The sequence below is a fragment of the Chelonia mydas genome, chromosome 5 (assembly GCF_015237465.2).
Source record: "Chelonia mydas isolate rCheMyd1 chromosome 5, rCheMyd1.pri.v2, whole genome shotgun sequence".
Lineage (NCBI taxonomy): Eukaryota > Metazoa > Chordata > Testudines > Cheloniidae > Chelonia > Chelonia mydas.
Genome location: NC_051245.2, coordinates 26,180,367 through 26,202,304, shown reverse-complemented (window position 1 = coordinate 26,202,304; position 21,938 = coordinate 26,180,367). Strand labels below are relative to the sequence as shown.

General features: G+C 43.4%; 1 protein-coding gene across 2 annotated transcripts in view; it reads right to left on the bottom strand.

Moving 5' to 3' along the window:
• Window positions 1-10,028: 10,028 nt before the first annotated feature.
• The window catches only part of WDR70 (WD repeat domain 70), a 258,585-nt gene continuing 246,675 nt past the window's right edge, over window positions 10,029-21,938 (bottom strand). For both annotated transcript variants that reach the window (XM_007065736.4, XM_037902696.2), the window contains exon 18: window positions 10,029-10,765. In XM_007065736.4, the coding sequence (XP_007065798.1) occupies window positions 10,678-10,765 (88 nt within the window). In that variant the 3' untranslated portion in view covers window positions 10,029-10,677. The remainder of the gene's footprint in view (window positions 10,766-21,938) is intronic.

Genomic DNA, 21,938 nt, shown 5'->3' with positions numbered 1-21,938 from the left:
GATTCTTAAATCTTGGGTCGAGTGCTGTAGCTATCTGTAGAAATTTCACATTGGTACTTTCTTTGCGTTTTGTCAAATCTGCAATGAAAGTGTTCTTAAAATGAACATCATGTGCTGGGTCATCATCCGAGACTGCCAAAACATGAAATATATGGCAGAAACGGGTAAAACACAGAGTAGGAGACATACAATTCTCCCCCAAGGAGTTCAGTCACAAATTTCATTAACACTTTTTTTTTTTTAATGAGCATCATCAGCATGGAAGCATGTCCTCTGGAATGGTGGCCAAAACATGAAGGGCCATATGAATGTTTAGCATATCTGGCACATAAAAACCTTGCAATGCTGGCTGCAAAGTGCCATGCGAACGTCTGTTCTCACTTTCAGGTGACATTGTAAATAAGAAGCTGGCAGCATTATCTCCCATAAATGTAAACTAACTTGTTTCTCTTAGCGATTGGCTGAACAAGAAGTAGGACTGAGTGGACTTGTAGGCTCCAAAGTATTACATTGTTTTGTTTTTTAGTGCAGTTATGTAACAACAACCAAAAAATCGACATTTGTAAGTTGCGCTTTCACGATAAAGAGATTGCACTATGGTACTTGTATGAGTTGAATTGAAAAATACTATTTCTTTTGTTTATCATTTTTACAGTGCAAATACTTGTAATAAAAATAATACAATGTGAGTACTGTACTTTGTATTCTGTGTTGTAACTGAAATCCATATATTTGAAAATGTAGAAAAACATCCAAAATATTTAAATTGGTAGTCTATTGCTAACAGTGTGATTGAAACTGTGATTAATTGCGATTAACTTTTTTAATCGCAATTAATTTTTTTTGAGTTGATCTTGAGTTAACTGCTATTAATCAGCAGCCCTAATAAAAATAGATCCTTCTGGGGACATTTTTACCATCACTTTTCAGATTAGAGCCACAATAATTACTTTTGTCACTTTTCTGGGGCTGAGGTGTAAAATATACAACATTCCAGAGTAGCTCTCACTTAACCCATCTAGTCAGGAGCAATGCTTTTGCAAAGGCAGCCCAAAATTGCATTTGCTTTTGCTGCTGCCACATCAGAATGCAAACTCATCTCAGTTGCCATCGACAAGCTCTAGTCCAGTGGTTTTCAAAAAATTTTCTCGGGACCCAGTTGAAGAAAATTGTTGATGCCTGCGACCCAATGGAGCTGGGGATAAGGGGTTTGGCGTGTGGGAGGGGCTCAGGGTGGGGTAGGGATGCAGGAGGGGGTCAGGATTTTGGGGTAGGGCTGGGGATGAGGGGTTTGGGGTGCAGGAAGGGGTTCCAGATTTGGAGGGGGCTCAGGGCTGGGGCAGGGGATTGGGGCACAGACTTACCTCTGGCAGCTCCCAATCAGTGTCGCAGCCGGGGCGCGGAGGCAGGCTTCCCACCTGTCCTGGCCCCGTGGACTGCACTGCGCCTGAAGCAGCCAGCAGCAGGTCTGGCTCCTAGATGGAGGCGTGCAAGCAGGCACACCCCCACCCACCCCGCCACCCAACTCCCATTGGCCAGGAACCTGCTAATGGGAGTGTGGAGCTGATGCTCAGGACAGGGGCAGTGCGTGGAGCCCCGTGGCCCCCCTGCCTAGAAGCTGGACCCACTGCTGGCCACTTCCAGAGTGCAGCGCTGTGCTGGAATAGGTAGGCACTCGCCTGCCTTAGCTGGGCAGCACTGACAATGGTACTTTTAACGTCTCAGTTGGTGGTGCTGACCAGAGTGACCCATTGCCTTACATGCTGCGACCCAGTACTGGGTCACAACCCGAACTTTGAAAAACGTTGCTCTAGTCTACTCAGATATTACCACAGTCCAAACGTCCCTCTCCCATGAGAAAAAAAAATCTGCATTTTGAATTATTCTCCTCCAGCTGTATTATTTTGCATTTGTCAAGGCTCACTCCCTTTGTTATTTCCTGACTCTCTCATTTCAATGGTGTTTGCAGCAGTCCTCTATTTAGTATCATCTGTTAATTTCATTAACATGCTGTTTAATGAACTGGAAGGGGGGAGCTTAAGATGATGTTATATAAGACCGGACATAACTCCTATTCCGGCAGCATCCCACTAGTCACCTCCCACTCATCTCAATACATTGCTATTTATCATTACCCATTTCTTAACAGCCTCGAGCCAGTTTTCAATCCAGACTCTTACTCACTTAATTATTCAACTAAAATTTTCTGATTCACTGCACCTAAGTGATTTATTAATGGCATTTCTTTATAAATCTGTGGTTCTTATTACTTCCAATTTGTTGATCAAGATGTTTACAGTTTTCTCTTAGCCGTACTATTATTTTCCTACAGCTTGAGGTAATTGTCAAGATCATTACATTATTTTTGAAAAACAATGCAGTTTCTTCCCCTGTCCTTTATTATGGTAATATGAAGGTACAATTAGTAGAAATTTGTTGTTATAGAGCAGCTGGATATTGTAGCCAGAAGTCCTGGCCTGTAGTAGGTGAACTCTCAGTGTAAGTGTCTGACTGGACCTACTAGACCACGTCTTGACCAACCCCCACTAAAAGAAATGGAATCCTCCATTATTTTAAATGAAAAATACCATTCAAAATTCCCTCTACTACAAGCTGTATGTGAGAGTGTAGCAACCTGCACAGAACTTGGAGGGAGGAGCACAGGATGCAGGAGGGAAGAGTCTGGAGGAGGCACCAGTAAGTCAGTCTGTGCACATGGGCTGGAATGTTAGCTGCAATTATAGCACGTCGGTAAATAGTTCTCTTAATAAAGAACCAGTTTAGTTTTAGAAACATGGAGTCCTCTAATGTTATTGCCCAGCACAAGTGAAATATGGTGACAGCAATCAGCCTAGGGAAATGCACAGCAAACAAAACAGCACCTAGAAATAGAGCAAACAGACAGCATGAAGAAGTTCAAACTACCAGGAATGCTGGATTTCCACACATAAAGCTTGGCACAATCATGTAAACAGTGGATGCAAGAACTGATTCTGCATACATAGTTGACCATAGGGGATAAAGATGAGAAAATGAAGATAAAGATTTTTACTATCTCACTGGGGGGAAAGGATAAGTGAATGAGTGAAATGCTGTGGCCAGGAATAATGCCTGAAACACTGGAATAGCTGATAAAAATGTCTGATGAGTATTGTGACCACAGACAAATGGGTTTCTTACCCAACACCAAGAAGCAGAAGAGGGAATAGATACATTACAGAGCATCCACACATAACTTTAGAGATATTAGAGCAGGGGTTGGCAACCTATGGCACACGTGCCAAAGTCGACACGTGAGCCAATTTTTAATGGCATGCTGCTGCCTGCTGGGTCCCAGGTGCCGGCCCCGCTCAGCCCGCTGCCGAACCCAGGCCGGCAGCGGGCTGAGTGGGGCCGGCGGCCGGGACCCCGGCAGGCAGCAGCATGCCAATAAAAAACCCTGCCCGCCCCGGCCTGCTCTTCTCCGCCCCACCCCCTGTGGGGGCAAGGTGAAGAAACTTGGTCCTGCTGGCTACTGCTGCAGGGCAGGCAAGCTCCCCTCTCCCCCGCCTCTTTCCCCAGCATGCTGGGTTCCTGCCCCTCCTCCTCTCCTTCCCTGCTGCCGATCACCTGATGGCCCTTGCAAGGGAGGGGGAGAAGCTGAGCCGCAGTGCGCTCCCTGCTCCGGGGAGGAGACGGGGCTGTGGGGTGGAATCAGGCCATATCCCCTCCAGCCCCCTGCAGGCCATATCCCCCTCCAGCACCCCCAAGACCCTAGTCCACACCCCCAGTCCTCTGCCCTGATCCTTGCACCCCCCTCACACACTTCCAGCCCTCTGCCCTGACCCCTGCAACCCCCCTCACACACACTCCCAGCCCTCTGCCCTGACCCCTGCAACCCCCCTCACACACACTCCCAGCCCTCTGCCCTGACCCTGCAACCCCCCTCACACACACTCCCAGCCCTCTGCCCAGACCCCTGCACCCCCCCCCCACACACCAGCCTCCTGCATTGACTCCTGCACCCTCCTCACACAGCCCCTGCCCTGACTCCTGCACCCCCCACACATACCCAGCCCCCCCACACCCCATGCCCTGACTCTTGCACCCCCCACATTCCCATCCCAAAAGTTACTAAGTTCTGATGATGCACAATAAAACCAGTGTGCAAATGTAGGCTGTCGATAAGAAACCCACAAAATAAGAAATGTTATTGTTTGGAATTTGTAATAGTTGATACAGAGGAGTACCACCACTCAGGGCAGCAGAGAAATGCAAGCCATGAATGTGATTGCAGTACAATACCAGAACATCCTCAACTTGAGAGAGGAGGGAGAACATTCACTGTGGGCCCTATCCAAACTTATAACAGAATATAAGGACATATTTCAAGGAGATGGACACACACAGGGCAAAATGAAGTTGGAAACAGACACCCCCCTCATGCCTCTCCATGAGTTTACCTAATTGCAGAGTTCCATTATCCGTGGTGGAACCACAGGAGGAGGAACTGGCAAGCCTGCAAAGAGGAGGCATCATTACCGCACTGAAATTAGCAGAGTGGAACAGCAGTCTAGTAAGGGTGAGAAAACTTTCAGCTAAAGTGAGGATCTGTTACTACCCATTACCTATAACTGAGGACACATTACCCAACTTATCCAGGGAAGAAGTTTTCACTGTTTGTGATATCAAGAATGGGTTTTGGAGTATTGAGCTAGATGAGCCATTCAGCCACCTGACAACTTTTGCTGCACCTTTTGGCAAGTACAGCTGGGTATGATTGCTTATGGGCATTGGTCCATCTCCAGAGGTGTTCCAATGTAAACTGAACCAGGCATGAGAGGAACCTCCCAATCATCAAGATGGTAGCTAATTACGTTCTTATTGTAGCAGATGATGTTGACAGATAGTCTAGGACCATGATACCAGACTGCAGCAACTCCTAAACTGGTGCCAGGAGCAGATTATTAGGCTTAAAGCAATATCTTCCCCTGAGTACCCACACAAAACTACAGAAAGGCAGAGTCAGGAGTGAAGTCGTAGACAAGAGACTGATGGCAAAGGCAATGTAGACAGGAAGGGATCCCTCCCTGGCAATGCTGAACCATTGCAAAATACCCTCCCAGGGACAAGACAGTAGCCCTGCACAGGGACTGATGGGCTGGAGAACCAAAACTCTACTTTCCATGAGGGGTAGTCTGCTGCAGCCCAGCATAGGGATAATGGACAGGAAAAAGAAGCGGTTAACAGAATGCCCAGCTAATCAGGCAGCCTGCAAGGAGCCAAGAACCTGAGGCCAATATGCACAGGTGAGCAGGTCTGGGTCTAGTCAACAAATAGCAATGGTAAAATGCAACTGTCCAAGCTGCAATGGAACACAGGTCACATGAAGTAGCTACAGACTCACCCCTGCCCCAGCCCTGAACCCCCACAAACCTGGAACACAAACCTGGTGAAGATAAAACCAAACACAACTGAGTTGAACAGCAGCGGAGAGCTGGCACATCTGGACAGACAGGACCAGAAGGACTTAGAAAGAGACTCAGCCATGAGTTGGCCTGATATACGAGAGTCTGAAGAAAACAAGGTATCTGAGTAACACAGAAGACCAACAGAATGCCACCCAACAGAATTAAGGTCAGAACAGTGTCCTGCACTAAAAGCAGAAATGCAAGCAAGTAGTGGGAGACTGGTTTGGAAACCAGCATACTTGATGGAATATGAGAACTAACAGGCTGCAGTGGGCTGGTGGTAAAGGCCAGGTTCTGAGGGTGGGCTATGTATGAGTGACCTCTGGTAACAGAAAGTGAGCAAATGCTTGCACAAAAGACACACGAATAAGAATTGTTAAAAATGTAGCAACCTGCATGAAAAATGTAGCAACCTGCATGAAACTTGGATGGAGGAGCAAAGGATGCAGGAGGGAAGAGCTTGGAGGAGGCACCAGGAAGCCAGTCTGTGAGTACATGGCTGTAGGGTGACCAAGTGTCTGGTTTTCGACCGAAACACCCGGTCGAAAAGGGACCCTGGTGGCTCCAGTCAGCACCGCTCACCAGGCCATTAAAAGTCCAGTTGGCGGTGCTGCGGAGCTAAGGCAGGCTATTCCCTACCTGTCCTGGCTCCGCGCTGCACCCCAGAATCAGCCAGCAGGTCTGGCTCCTGGGAGGGGGGGCCACAGGGGCTCTGAGCGGTGCCCCGTCCTGAGCACTAGCTCCACACTCCCACTGGCCAGGAACTGTGGCCAATGGGAGCTGCAGGGGCGGTGCCTGCAGGCAAGAGCAGCGCGCAGAGCCGTCTGCTGTACCTCCACCTAGGAGCCGGACTTGCTGGCTGCTTCCGGGGTGCAGCGCAGAGTCAGGACAGGAAGGAAGGCTGCCTTAGCCCCCCTGCTGCACTGCTGACTGGGAGCCGTTGGAGGTAAGCCCACTCCCCAACCCCCTGCCCCAGCCCTGAACCCCCACAAACCTGGAACACCCTCCTGCACCCCAAACCCCTCATCCCCAACCCTACCCCAAGCCCACACCCCCAGACGGAGCCCTGACCACCCCCCTGCACTCCAACCACAGATCCCAGCCCAGTGCCCCCTCCCACACCAGAAACCCTTCTGCCCCACCCTCCAACCTGGAGCCCTCTCCTGCACCCAAAATCCCTCATCCTCGGCCCCAGCTCAGAGCCCACACCCCCAGATGGAGCCCTCATCCCCCCTGCACTCCAACCCCTTGCCCCAGCCCAGAGCCCTCCCACACCCTGAACCCCTCTGCCCCACCCCCAAGTTGGAAGCCTCATGCTGCACCCCAAAACCCTTATTCCAGGCCCCACTCCAGAGTCCGCATCCCAACCCACTGCCTGGAGCCCCCGTCCACAACCTGAACCCCTCATTTCTGGCCCCACCCCAGGGCCCGCACCCCCAATTAGAGCCCTCACCACCTCCCGCACCCCAACCCCCTGCCCCACCCCAGTGAAAATGAGTGATGGTGTGAGAGAGCGAGCCACCGAGGGAGGGGGAATGTAATGATCAGGGGACAGGGCCTCGGCAAAGGGGCGGAGCCTCTGGCAAGGGGCGGAGCCAGGGTGTTTGGTTTTGTGCGATTAGAAAGTTGGCAACCCTACATGGGTGGAATGCTAGCTGGAGATGCAGCAGTTCTGTAAATAGTTCTCTTAATAAAGAGTCAGTTTAGTTTTAGAAACATGGAGTCGTCTCATGTTATAATTCAGCATGCAGTATGTGACTTGTGAGTACATGTGATAACAGCTCTGGCAGAGGTTAAAGCCACGTAAGAGTCAGGCCCAAGATTAAATTTAAATGAAAAGTGCTCATTTTAATTCAGTCAAAATTAACACAAGTGGTATGTTTTGTTTTCCATTTTGTGCCTCAGGTGAACCTTCCTTCAGTAAGATTATAATTGAAATAATTTAGCTCTTTTTCCTATAAAATACTCAAAGTGGTGGCTGACAATACTTGCAATTAGAAATTTGAATTGGTTTGATTGGTCACACAAATTTTCTCTTCTAATTGGATCACGTTTTACAATCCAGTTTCCAGTGCTAACATTCATGATTACAAGATCAAAATTTTCTTTTTTTCAGAATATTTTGTCTAATGTGTTAATATTTGCTCTTTTGGTGAATGCACCTGCAGGTAAATTTGTGAAAAACAAAACCAAATTGGGTGCAAATACAGAGGAAGGTAATCTGTTTAAAAACTTGAATCAGTGTTTGCAAAAAAGAAAAAAGTTTTTGAATTATTTACCCAGATCTAATCTGGCGAGTTGAGGTCACTCAAGAAGATTGGGAAGTAAATGATTGTGGATAAAAATGACTGGAGTTCTTAAAACACAAAATGAAATAAATTCTGATTGTACTGCTGGAGGGTGCATTTACATTTTAATAAAATAATAATTAAAAATCTTAATATCAAGCAACTTCTGAAAAAATAAACATAATCTTAATTTATTAAAGTACTATTATATGGGCTACTATCCTGATGAAATAACATAAAAGGAGGAGACTTTGCTTTAATTATTCCTTATTCCTGCATGATCAGAGAACATCAGTAGCATCATTTTTTAACAGGTCTTTTCTTTCTAGCTCTCTGCTTTCTAGTAATCCATGCTGGAGCAGTGAAGAACTTCCAGTGTTTTTAAAAGCAACACGTTGTCATGTGTTCAAAGTTTAAAAAATCAGGAGGACTAACTGAATCCTAGATCATCTATTAATAGAAACAACACCCATATTAATAAAATGTTTTAATCTATTTTTCATTAACTTTTAAAGATTGATATTATTAGCTGATGTGGACACTGTGGGAGCACTTTGATAGATCCTGTTAATTAAGAGTGAGGTTTGCTTTGAGTTCATCCCTCCACTCTCTGCTACTCTCACCTGCTCCCTTCTTTCTCTGTCCTCCCCTCCTTTCCATATCTATACTTTTGGGGCAGGCAGTCACTATTGCACCAGCTGCTTAGTGCCTTTGATACAGACATTATTTCATGGCAGCAGAAAATATGGCAAACCATAGATTTGTTATTTTAAATAAGTTATGCTTCCCTTTTTTGGTACAAATGGCAAGTGGTGGTTTATCCTTACTAATGGCATAGTGTAACTACATCACTATCGAAGGGCTAAGTTGTGGCAGCAGCAGTGGCGATGTTCTAATGTTAGCATCTCAGGCAATATTCAGGAAACCCACTGGGAACTTTCAGAGTAACAGCCGTGTTAGTCTGTATTCTCAGAAAGAAAAGGAGTACTTGTGGCACCTTAGAGACTAACCAATTTATTTGAGCATAAGCTTTCGTGAGCTACAGCTCACTTCATCGGATGCATACTGTGGAAAGTGTAGAAGATCTTTTTATACATACAAAGCATGAAAAAATGGGTGTTTACCACTACAAAAACCTTTTGTAGTGGTAAACACCCATTTTTTCATGCTTCGTATGTATAAAAAGATCTTCTATACTTTCCACAGTATGCATCCGATGAAGTGTCCCAATGGGAACTGGCCTGCTGGCCCCAAAGGTGCAGGTGATGGGAAAGGGAAATACAAGACATGGAAGGAAAACAGCAAAGAGCATAGAGGGAAACCACATTTCAATTAGGCTCTAATTCAGCAAAACATTTAAGCAAGTGTTTAAACGCTATTGATTTCAATAAGACATAACTATGTTCTTAAAATTAAACATGTGCTTAAGTTCTTTGCTGAATCTTGGCCTCAATCAGGTAAATTAAAGTCCCTCTTACCCCCATTCCAGGCATCACTTACAGAGCTCAATCCTACAAGGCGCTGAGTACCCTCCACTCCCAATGATATCACTGGGGATGGAGGGTGCTTAGTACATTTCAGGGTCATCACTGTGGTATCTGAGTGCCCAGCAAATATTATCAGAACCAAAATATACAAGCCCACAAGTGATCTAGCTTCCTCTTTATTTGCCTTAAGGAGGGTGGTTTGTTTTTGTTTTTTTAAATCTCTCTCTCCTTCACTTAGTGACATTTACCATAGCAACTTGCTGGTAAATACCACCATTTTATAAAGGTCAGTATCACACTTTAGAAAAAAGAAAAGGAGTACTTGTGGCACCTTAGAGACTAACCAATTTATTTGAGCATAAGCTTTCGTGAGCTACAGCTCACTTCATCGGATGCATACTGTGGAAAATACAGAAGATGTTTTTATACACACAGACCATGAAAAAATGGGTGTTTATCACTACAAAAGGTTTTCTCTCCCCCACCCCACTCTCCTGCTGGTAATAGCTTATCTAAAGTGATCACTCTCTTTACAATGTGTATGATAATCAAGATGGGCCATTTCCAGCACAAATCCAGGTTTTCTCCCCGCCCCCAACCCACTCTCTTTAGAAAGTGACTTTGTCAGCCAATATATGCACAGTTCAGCTATACACCTCAGCAAGCCCAAGTCTATGTGTATATTGACTAACAAACACGCATTATCAAGTGTTATTGCTTACCAATATACAACAACAGATTTAAGAGGCCTGAACAAAATCTATTTAACTTTGAATAATCCATACACAATTAGAAAAAAAAAGTAACAAGTGTACCATGTTTTAATTCAGACAAATATACAGAATTGTACATTCTTATTCCGTACAGCTTATAAAATCTTTACCAGTAATGTGAGAGACTGTATAATTCAAAAGAAACATATTTCAGATAAGCCACAAATACTAGAAAATATCTGATGTTTTACAAAACACACCAGCTAAACAAACCTGATGCCTAAGAATTATTCTAAATTGATATTCCTAAAAAATGTGAAATCATGACTTTTTTGCACAGCTTGATAGATGTTATTGGAATAAATAAAAGAAGCTTGAAAAACTCCAGTTTTTATGTTCTTACTTAAAATCCTCATATGGAATATTACAGTAAAATGCTGCTTTCTCATTAATCATTGATGATGTATTCTGGTTAAAAATTACAAACACAAATACTTTTAAAAAAAATCTAAAGTTAAGAAAATGACATAAGATTTTTGCATAATATAATTAACTCCTTATTACAAAACGCAGATCAACAATTCTAGTCCACTGCAATGCAACAATCATCTTCAGTTGGAAATCGTGCAATGCATTCAAAGAATTTCTGTTTGTAAAGAATTTAACCTTTTATTGCATAATGAAATAACTCTCCACTTTGTTTTGAATCCACAGTCACCCACCCCATGAATCAAGTACTTCATATTTTACGCTTTTTCCACTCTGGTTTGTTGTCTGTTTCATCTTCCTCTGATTCCACTTCTGCAAAAACTGCTTTTGGTTGAGTCCTAGAAAATATTAAGAAGCAGAATAATGATTAACTACAGCTCTTCTATGTAGAAGTGAACACTTTCTTCTGTGATTCCCAAAAGAGAAAAAAATGTTATCGGCTTAATTATTTCATTTAATCATGAAATAAAAATATTCACTAAATTTCTAGCAAATCAGAGAAATTTGCTGTTCTAAGGCAAAAAATGAATGAACAAGCAGACTAATGAATAAATATGCATCTCTTGCAAGTACTGTTTGCTCTTCAGCAGGCACTGGTTATGTGTGTTTTCAATTAATAAAATTAAGATATCAGACGGGAATAAAGGGAATTTAATATAAGGCTACAAAAACTGAGCTGTACATTTTCACATTTCATGGTATTTTTTAAAATAAATCTTTCAATCACTGAAGTTTGACAGCTGTCATCAAATAGAAACTGTGCTATTCTTGTTTTCAAGCCTACACATGAAAAAACAGCTCCTCTCCACAGAGACCATCCAGCACTACTGTAGCATAATAAAAGTAATGATATTCATACAAGAACATACTGTATCCTGAAAGTAATCTTGAGCCTATCTATCCGGACATTATTTGCTTGTAATTTCAACAACATACTTAAAAACTCTACAAAATATTCACTGACTACTTTTTAAACTAGAACAGTATCAAATAGTTTTTCACCAAACTCTGTGTCTGTTCATTCCGCTGTTTGGCACTTTAATCTCAGTTTAGTCTACTGTTCCCAATCTAATGTTTAAGAATAACCACAAAACCTTCAAGCAGTACTAGTGAAACCACTGAATTTCTAAAATTGGCTACAACAGAGATTCATACTTCCAAGCAACAATCAAGTGTAAAGTACAAAATGCAGTCAACAGAATTTTTGGCTTATTGGCATATTAACTAATGTTTTTACAGCACTTTTGAGGATGTAAAATGCTATATAAGTGCTATATATTGTTATTATTACAACTATTATTCAGCAGATTTGGCAAAGTGCATAAACCTTAACAAAATTGTGCTTAACTTACTTAAAATAAGGGGCATAATTAAAGTTACCACTGACTTCAATGGGAACAATAGCTAATGTGTATAACACAGCCATTAATATTAATAGGCTGGATTCTCCAGTCTGCTAAGTATGTGGCACAACATGGATTTAAAGAAGCGAGAGATCATCAGTGAAGAATGCCTTTTGCCAGGGCTCTCCCTCTGGTGTGCCTGCCTCCGACACCAGCCAACCCCTCCACCACCAACATAGGAGTGAGGAGTGTTGGGGGTGTTTCTGCTGGTACGGCCATGTCAGAGTGAAGCATCCTCCACTGGTGTAAGGTCCCTGAGTAATCTTGAGATTTAGTGCATGTGCAGTAGCCTCCCACACACTAAAAGTTCAAATAGGAATACCTCAAAAAGCATTATGGAACTTTTAGTGAGCGGTAACAGGGTCCACTCAGCAACGTACTACAAGGCAGGGTAGAGCTCTGTACATTCACACCCTGGCTTGTTGCGAACAAAAGTCTCCACACAGACAACGCCAATCTCACTTTCCCTCCATCTCACTGCATTTAAGCAGAGCTTGGGATCAGTCCCAATGAGACAGCACAAGGCATGAAGATAATACACTTCATACTATATCAAGTTAAACACTTTGAAAAAATGAAAATAGTCAGACATTTTAAATAATTCAAAGACAGTTCCATAAATTCCACTTCTTCAGTAGGAAATTTTTTTTAAAGAAGTAAGCAGCAGCAGCAATACTTCAGCCAATATGGTCACCAGGGATGAAGGCTTCACTGGCTAAAACATATGATTTTATTGGCTGCTGAAGAAATGGAATTTATGGAATCCTCTTTGTTTCTCCTTCTCTCTCCAAATCTTGTTGATGGAAGTTTATTAACCAACTTTAAGAGTCTATCTGCCTATCTAGGCTTTTGTACAGAAAGGTCTCCGAGTGTCATGTAGTAACAAGTCAGGTCAACATCAGGTTGTCTGTTAGTGCAACACAACTGACCTGTGATAACTTATATTTCTGATATAAAAATCTGTGAAGATAATAATTTGAGTTGGAGTCATCAAGAACATAACAAGAACGGCCGTACTGGATCAGACCAATGTCCATCTAGACCAGTATCCTGTCTCTGACAGTGGCCAGTGCCAGATGCTTCTGGCAGTTGGAAGTTTAGGACAGCCCAAGCATGGGGTCGCGTCGCTGACCATCCTGGCTAATAGTCATTGATGGACCTATTCTCCACGAACTTATCTAATTCTTTTTTGAACTCAGCTATACTTTTGGCCTCACAACCACCTCTGGCAATGAGTTTTTCACACAACACATAGTCAACCTGTGGAAGTATTTCCTTATGATTGTTTCAACTCTGCTGCCTGTTAATTTCATCAGGTACCCCTAATTTTTGTGTTATGTGAAGGGGTAAATGCCACTTCCCTATTCACTTTCTCCACACCATTCATGATTTTATAGACCTGTATCATATAGACCTCTATCAGACACCCTTAGTTGTCTCTTTTCTAAACTGAATGGTTCCAGTCTTTTTAATTTCTCCTCATATGGAAGCCATTCCATACCCCTAATCATTTTCGTTGCACTTCTCTGCAGCTTTTCCAATTCCAATATATCTTTTTTTGAGATGAGGCCACCAGAATGGCATGCAGTATTAAAGGCGTGGATGTTACATGGATTTATATAGGAACACTATGATATTTTCTTTTATCGCCCATCCCTTTCCTAATGGTTCCTAACATTCTGTTAGCCTTTTGACTGTTACTGCACAATGAGCAGATGTTTTCAGAGGACGATCCACGATGTGGCCAAGATCTCTTTCTTGCATGGTAACAGCTAATTTAAATCCCAAGGAAGAATAATTTAATTCACAATATGGTAAAAATCCTGTGTATTTGGGGGAGCAGGATAGTGTGATTTAAAATATCATTTTACCATGATATATGAAATATTGATATAGTTGCTGAAACTTGTAAGATGTTCCAAGACTACTAAAGCAAAAAACTGCAGCATAACCTAGCAATAACAACATCTAGGGAAAATGCGAAGAAGAAATCAAGTCTGCTTGCTATCGCATTTTTACCATCAGCATGAAATGACCTACTGGACTTGGTTCAGCTGGCGTATAAACTTTCCCACCTCCACAGAATATATAACTGTAACTTGGGACACCTAGGATGATTCATTCATCTGACCGTTGTAAATACATGAGCAAAGGAAAAATTCAGTTTTTGTTAAGCCATTACTAGCAGAAATTATTTAACTTAAACAAAAAATCATACCACTAGCTAGAAGTTGCCAGTGGTAGTAGGAGTTGCTGCATGACTAACATTTGTAGAAAAAAATTATTAGAACAGGCTTATTACTTTAACATGTTTTCATTTCCAAGGGCTCCATGGTGTATGAAAATCTATGACACTCTTTGTTCCTTCAGTCCTCCCATCAATTTACATTTATTGAGTGACTGTCATAAAATCAAGCGTCACCAGTTACCAAAGAAGTGCCACAATGGTCCTGAAATGCACACCTAGGCTGCTTAAAGATTATACAAAAAAAGAGTTTAAAACACAACAGGGAAAATAGAGTTGTGTGTGTTACCACAATGCTTGTGTAAAAGCTCCACATATCTCTCTCCAGCAGAGATGCCTGGAGGATGACAATTTCATTTCACAGCTTCACAGGAGAGATCACCCTCAGAAACCTTCCTGTTGAAAAAAAACCATTACTAACCTTCTGTAACTGTTCTTCAAGGTGTGTTGTTCATGTCCATTCCATATTAGGTATGTGTACACTACATGCACAGTTGCCAGATATTTTTTTCCCTTAGTGGTGTCCACAGGACCGGCTTATGCGCCAGTATCAGGGACACCGCCAGCCCTGCATCCTCTCTGTTCCTTCTTGCCAGAAACTCTGACAGAGGGATAGGAGGGTAGGTCATGGAATGGATGTGAGCAACTTATCTTGAACAACAGTTATGAAAAGTTAGTAACTGTTTTTTCTTCTTCGAGTGCTTGCTCATGTCGATTCCATGCTAGGTGACTCACAAGCAGTATCCCAGGAGGTGGGCTTGGAGTTCACAGATGTGCTGATTGCAACACTGCTCTCCCGAAATTGGCATCCTCATGGGCCTGTTGGGTGATGGCATAGTGGGCCATGAAGGTGTGAATCGATGACCAAGTCGTGGCTCTGCCGATGTCCTGGATTGGTATCTGCATGAGGAATGCTGCTGCTGAAGCCTCGGCTCTTGCAGAATGAGTTGTCATGATGGCCAGAGGCAGAACCTTTGCCTGCTCGTAGCAAGCCCAGATGCAGGTGATTATCCAGGATGAGACTCTCTGGGATGACACCAGCAGACCTTTCATCTTATCCACCACTGCTACAAAAAGCCGTGTCGACCTGCGGAAGGTCTTAGTTCTTTCATTGTAGAAGGCCAGGGCCTATCTAAGGTATGCAGCCGTCATTCCTCCTTGGTTCTGTGAGGCTTTGGAAAGAAGATGGGCAGAAAAATGTCCTGATTGTTATGGAACTGTGACATCACCTTTTGTAGGAATGCCAGGTGTGGGTGAAACTAGATCTTGTCCTTGAAGAATGCTGTATAAAAGGGTTCGGAAATTAAGGCTCTGATTTTGGAAATCCACCTGGCTGAAGAAATTGCCATAGGAAGGCAACCTCCCATAAGAGGAGCAGTTTATTAACAGGACCAGCACTTGACAGGTGATCTATACTATGCCAATGCTGTGCTGAACCTGAATCTACGAACAGCCTTTGAACTGCCATACACTTTGTAAAAAGCCTTGGGGCTGCCGACAGACTGAAGGGGAGCACGGTGAACTGATAGTGGTGTTGGTCCACCACAAACTGGAGGAACCACCTGTGTACATGGAAGATAGAAATGTGGAAATATGCATTCTTTAAGTCAACGGCGGCGTACCAGTCTCCCAGATCCAGGGAGGAAATGATAGAGGCTGGGAGATCATGTGGAACCTCAACTTCTTGAGATATTTGTTGAGGCGGTGCAGGTCCAGGATGGGCCTCAGGCCCCCTTTGGCCTTCAGGATTAGGAAATATCGGGAATAAAATCCTTTCCCTCTCAAATCTCAAGGAACTTCCTCTACAGCCCCTACAAGTAGGAGGGCTTCTACCTGCCATACGAGAAGTTGCTCATGAGAGGGGTCTGTGAAGAGGGACGGGGTTGGTGGGGGAGGAAGGGGTGGATGAAAACTGCAGGGTATATCCAACTGACCCAGTACTGAGCACCCAAAGGTCTCATGTTACATGGGACCGTGCAGCGGGGAAGGGAAACAAGTGGTCCAAAAACAAAAGAGGGGATGAATCCTGTCTCAAGTTTGGTATGCCGTATGCTCAAAAGGCCTGCCTAAACCCATTGGGGTATCTACTCGAACCCGACTGGGAGGCTGGGTCAGAAGGCATGGACTGGTGATGTTTTTACCCCTTCCCTTTTCTCTTATAGGAGTCCTGTCTTGGAGCCCCTAAAACCTTGGAGGGATGTTGAGGTCTAAAATGCTTCCTGGAGGCCGGGGTGTGTACAGGCCCAGAGTGTGCAACGTGGCCCTCGAATCCTTGAAGCTATACGGCTTGGCGTCCATCTGTTCAGAGAGCAGAGCATTGCCCTCGAAGGGGAGGTCCTGGACCAACTGCTGCACCTCCTGGGAGAGGCCCGACTATTGGAGCACAAACAGAGCCTCATGGTGACCGCACACACCATCGTTCTGGCTGCCGAGTCGGACACATCCAGAGCTGCCTGGAGTCAGGCTCTGGCCACAGTCTTGCCCTCCTCCAGGATGGCCAAGAACTCCTGCCTCGACTCCTGCAGTAGGGAGTCTCTGAACTTGGCCATCAACTCCCACAAATTAAAGTCATACCTCCCCAGCAAAGCCTGCTGGTTCGAAATACAGAGTTGGAGGCTGCCCGTGGAATAACCATTCCTTCCAAATAAATGCAGTCTCTTGGCCTCCTTATTTTTGGGGGTTCCACCATATAGTACATTTTCTCCACCCTTTTAGAGAAATAGGGCAGAGAGGAAAAGGTCTTCCAAATGGCCTTAACTGGTCCCAACACTGCCTCATTGACTGGGAGGGCACTCTGGAGGTAACCACTGCCGCCAAGATATTAATTAGGCTGTGGGTGGACTCCTTCAGCTCCTCTGCTTCCAACACCAAATTCATGATACCACCTTCAGAGGAAGTATCAACCCCTCCCGTAGCACTAGCTTCCTCCTCATCGTCCCTGGACGAGGCGGTAGCAGGTCCTTTGAACCTGCTCCCACCAGATGATTTCAGGGCTCATCAGGAACTCCTGAAGTGGGTAACATGAATTTGGTGCTGGAAGTGGAGGAGCTGAAAGAATCCTTCTATCCCTGGTAGCCTTGGCAGGTACGGCCCCTTGGGGAGTGAGCTGAACTGGCAGGGACATCAAGTCCTTCGCAGCCCGGAAGGAGTTGAGGAGGCCCGCAGTTGTGAGACACCACAACAGCTCCTGGGAGTCAGAGGTGGGTCCTGAATTGGGCTCAGGACCTTCAGCAGAGTGGCCAGAGCCAACTGCAGCTCTGGGGAGGACGAGTGGCCTGGTGTGGGTCTCATCATGTCAGCTGCTCCCCTTTGTCCCTCTTTGGTGCCGGAGAGCGCCCTCTATCTGCATGCTGTTTCTTGTCTCTCTTCCTTGGCACCAGGGATGAACAGTGCGGGGAGGACCATAGTGCCAGCGGCACACTTCACACCAAGGCCAAAGTACTCAGCACTGATTTGGAGCAGGATGGCTCTGAGGATGGTCTGAAGGCTGTCTCCATCAACAGAGCCTTCAAACGAATGTCTATCTTTTTCAGTCCTTGGCCTGAAGCCCCTGCAGATTTTACGCTTCTTCACTTGAGCTTCCCCAAGGCACTTTAGACAGGCTGAATATGGGTTGCTCACAGGCATAGATTTGCCACAGGTGGAGCATGGCTTGAATCCCGGAGACTGGGGAATAGCCAGTTCGTGGGATGACGTCCCTCTAAGATCAGGATAACTACCTACACTCTAAACACTAACTTCGTAACAAAACTGACTAATTACAACTATATACAATGGAATAAAACTCAAACCACTAGGTTAGGAAAGCCTTGCAAAGGCAAAAAGAAAAGGAGTACTTGTGGCACCTTAGAGACTAACAAATTTATTTGAGCATAAGCTTTCGTGAGCTACAGCTCACTTCATCAGATGCATGTAGTGGAAAATACAGTGGGGAGATTTTATATACACAGAGAACATGAATCAATGAGTGTTACCATACACACTGTAACGAGAGTGATCAGGTAAGGTGAGCTATTACCAGCAGGAGAGCAGGGCGGGGCGGGGGGGGTGGTTTGTAGTGATAATCAAGGTGGGCCATTTCCAGCAGTTGACAAGAACGTGTGAGGAACAGTAGGGGGGGAAATAAACATGGGGAAATAGTTTTACTTTGTGTAATGACACATCCACTCCCAGTCTTTATTCAAGCCTAAGTTAATTGTATCCAGTTTGCAAATTAATTCCAATTCAGCAGTCTCTCATTGGAGTCTGGTTTTGAAGTTTTTTTGTTGAAGAATTGCCACTTTTAGGTCTGTAATTGAGTGACCAAAGAGATTGAAGTGTTCTCCGACTGGTTTCTGAATGTTATAATTCTTGATGTCTGATTTGTGTCCATTTATTCTTTTACGTAGACACTGTCCAGTTTGGCCAATGTACGTGGCAGAGGGGCATTGCTGGCACATGATGGCATATATCACATTGGTAGATGTGCAGGTGAATGAGCCTCTGATAGTGTGGCTAATGTGATTAGGCCCCCCACCCCCCCACTGTTCCTCACACGTTCTTGTCAACTGCTGGAAATGGCCCACCTTGATTATCACTACAAAAGTTTCCCTCCCCCACCCCGCTCTCCTGCTGGTAATAGCTCACTTTACCTGATCACTCTTGTTACAGTGTGTATGGTAACACCCATTGTTTCATGTTCTCTGTGTATATAAAATCTCTGCACTGTATTTTCCACTAAATGCATCCGATGAAGTGAGCTGTAGCTCACGAAAGCTTATGCTCAAATAAATTTGTTAGTCTCTAAGGTGCCACAAGTACTCCTTTTCTTTTTGCGAATACAGACTAACACGGCTGCCACTCTGAAACTTGCAAAGGCAAGAAGCTGTTCCAACCGCCATCATGGGTGGTAAGAAGGAACGGAGAGGGTGTGGGGCTGGCCGCACCCCTTATACCAGCACATATGCAAGGAGCTCCAGGGGGCACTAGTGCCAGCCCTATGGATACCACTAAGGGAAAAAAATCTCTGGCAACTGTGCACATGGTGTGTGCGCACCTAGCACGGAACTGACATGAGCAAGCACTCAAAGAAGAATAGATATATCTCTGCAAAATGTTTTGGCTTTGACAAAACAGCATATTTTGATGGGAAACTGGTCGAAAATGATCTGATCGGGTCTGCTCTCTAGGTTAAAAGCATCTGCCCACAATTTTATTACACTTTAGGTTATAATGCACCAGTGCTTTCTTAGAGAAAAGGACTGCATGTGCTCCAATCAATATTACAATTTCTTCCTCTAAGCCACCTCCTTTTGTGAATGGTAGGGAACAATGAGGACACAGACAGGAATTATATGATTTGGCCAAGCAGATGCAACATTATTTAACTTTAAGATATCTCTTAAAAACACCTACCCTGGCAGTAAGAAAAAGAGGGAGTTACAGTTCTCCTTTTTCTCTTTTGTCCTAAACCCCTCTGGCCAAAAATGCACTTGACAGACTTCACACCTACTTGTCAATGGCCATCATGACACATTCTCAAATTTGTCTACCTTTGGTCTGTTGTGGAGATAGAGGGCTACCCCAGTTGGTGCCTACATGCTGGAGGAAAGGAAACGGATGTTTTTTGGAAAAGTAGGTATCTGCTTTTAGTTAGCATATGGTATCACTACCATCTGATCATAAAGCTCTAATTGTGTCCCCAATTCTAAAGCCCATGTTATTTCAATGACTGTTTCTTTTAACACTGCTAAATATAAAATGTTGACCATAAAAGTCTTAGATTAACAGCAAAATACTTCCTGCTTAGGCCCCTATCCTGTACCACTCAGGTCAGTGTAAAATACCCATTCACTTCAAATGTGGATGATTGGACCCTCAGCTACAACATTTAGTGGTTCCTGCTGGTGGTAAGTTTGAAAGATAGGAGGACACCTGAAATTAAAGCATCTCTGTAAAGCTGTGTTAAAGCAAACAGTTCACAAAGAGTTAAAAATCTTTACAATTGTTGCCTCAAGTTCCTTTCCTCAAACTCTTTCTTTGAACCCTTCAATCTGTCTTCAAACTCTCTTCACCCTACTGAAACTGGTACCACCAAGGTCTATAACAATTTGTTCCCTGCCAAATCTCAAGGTCTTTACTCCATCTTCATCCATTGTGACTTCTGTCACAGTTTCAGGGTTACTGCACCTGTATTCCCCCTCCATGGTCCTTTTAGAACACCCACTTAAAGACTGTGATCTCTGTGACAGTTTCAGGGTTACTGTACCTGTATTCCCCCTCTGTGGTCCTTTTAGAGCACCCACTTAAAGATTAAGAAAGATAAGACACTTATGCAAATAACATCTACGGTTACACTATCTAGGATATAAGATGTAAATACCCATGTTTCAGGACACAAGCCCACCACCAACTGCCTAGAGATAGGAACAAACTTCCTCTATTGGCTTGTTATTGCATAGCTGACCTTTGTGGACACCTTAGTTTGAAACTGGCTACTGCTGGAGACTGGAAAGCATACCAGATGGACTGTTCTGGTCTTGTTTCAATATGGCAATTCCTAAAGTTCTATAAAGGAAAGTGATACTGTCTAGTAAGTCTTATTTTCATTGCCTAACTGATTTTAACTAAGATTAAAAAACATTAAACAACCAGTCCTAATAAATCAATTTTTGTCAGTTTTTTTCAGAATAATGGTTCTGTCAGAATGTAAGTAAAGAACTTTTAAAAATGTTTTAACTTCCTTTAAATAATTAATTACCGTAGCTAAGCAATGTAGTTAAATAAATAGACCATTTATTCTCATTTTTTAAAAAACAGGTCAATCTTTTATTACAGCAATGTAATATTTTATTTAATTTTATTTAATCTTCACTACTAGTTTTGAGACTTTCAAAAAATAAATGTTGACTATAAGCTGTGTAATGAGTATGTTTCATAAAGCGTTTCAAAACTACTGAACGAGGAAAAGCGTCTCATTTAAAATATTCTCCCACACCTGATTTATTTAAGTATGGCTTTTTCTTATTGTACTTTCAAATAAAAATGAAAAAAGTCTGCCAAATACAGCAGATCAAGCCAGAATTATTGTGTTTCTATCCAGAGGCTTTTACATAAAGAGTAACTAATGAACATGCAGGTTTCTTTTCCTCCTTCCTCTGTTCTTGCAGAGAAGTTTAAAATGCAAGAGGATCAGCCCCGATAAGACTTATAAAAAAGACTTCCCCCGCTTCTGACTGTAGAAGACAGAAGTTAAAGCACAATCATTTTCCTTTAGTACTTAAAACCAGAGTGTCTCATTCCAAATGTTTTCACTGCAATTTGAAGTTCATAAGTCAAATTCTTTTAAATTACTGTTACTCATCGGATAAGATTCATTCGCTAAAGAATAAAGCTGGCTTCAGGCAAATGGTATGACTGTGAGGAGACATCATATGTATTATTTGTGACTAAGAATGTGAGGGTAAACCACAACTTTCTTGGTCCTGTGCCCGCTGTTTATTATAAAGGAAAACCTCAAAGTGCAGTGTCTATTATAGCCATGACTTGATAATATGACATACTTGTTAACCCTACCACTATGAATCAGGACCAAATGAACTCTAACCCAGTCATCACAATTACAGAATTATGAAAATTAAAGGAAGGGATCAGCAAAAAGACTTGGACCTAGTAGTCGCCTCTGTTAAAATTATTTTAAAAACCAGGAACGGGGAAAAAAGATTAAATATGTAGCGAGGGATTTTTTTAGCTAATGCAAAGAATTTTCTATTTTTCTCATTAAGTGAATAATCACCCATGGGGAAATATATATAAAAAAAGCCTGGTCAAATAACAGATTGTTAAATGGATTAAATTGTTAAATGACCGAATGACTGGAGGATA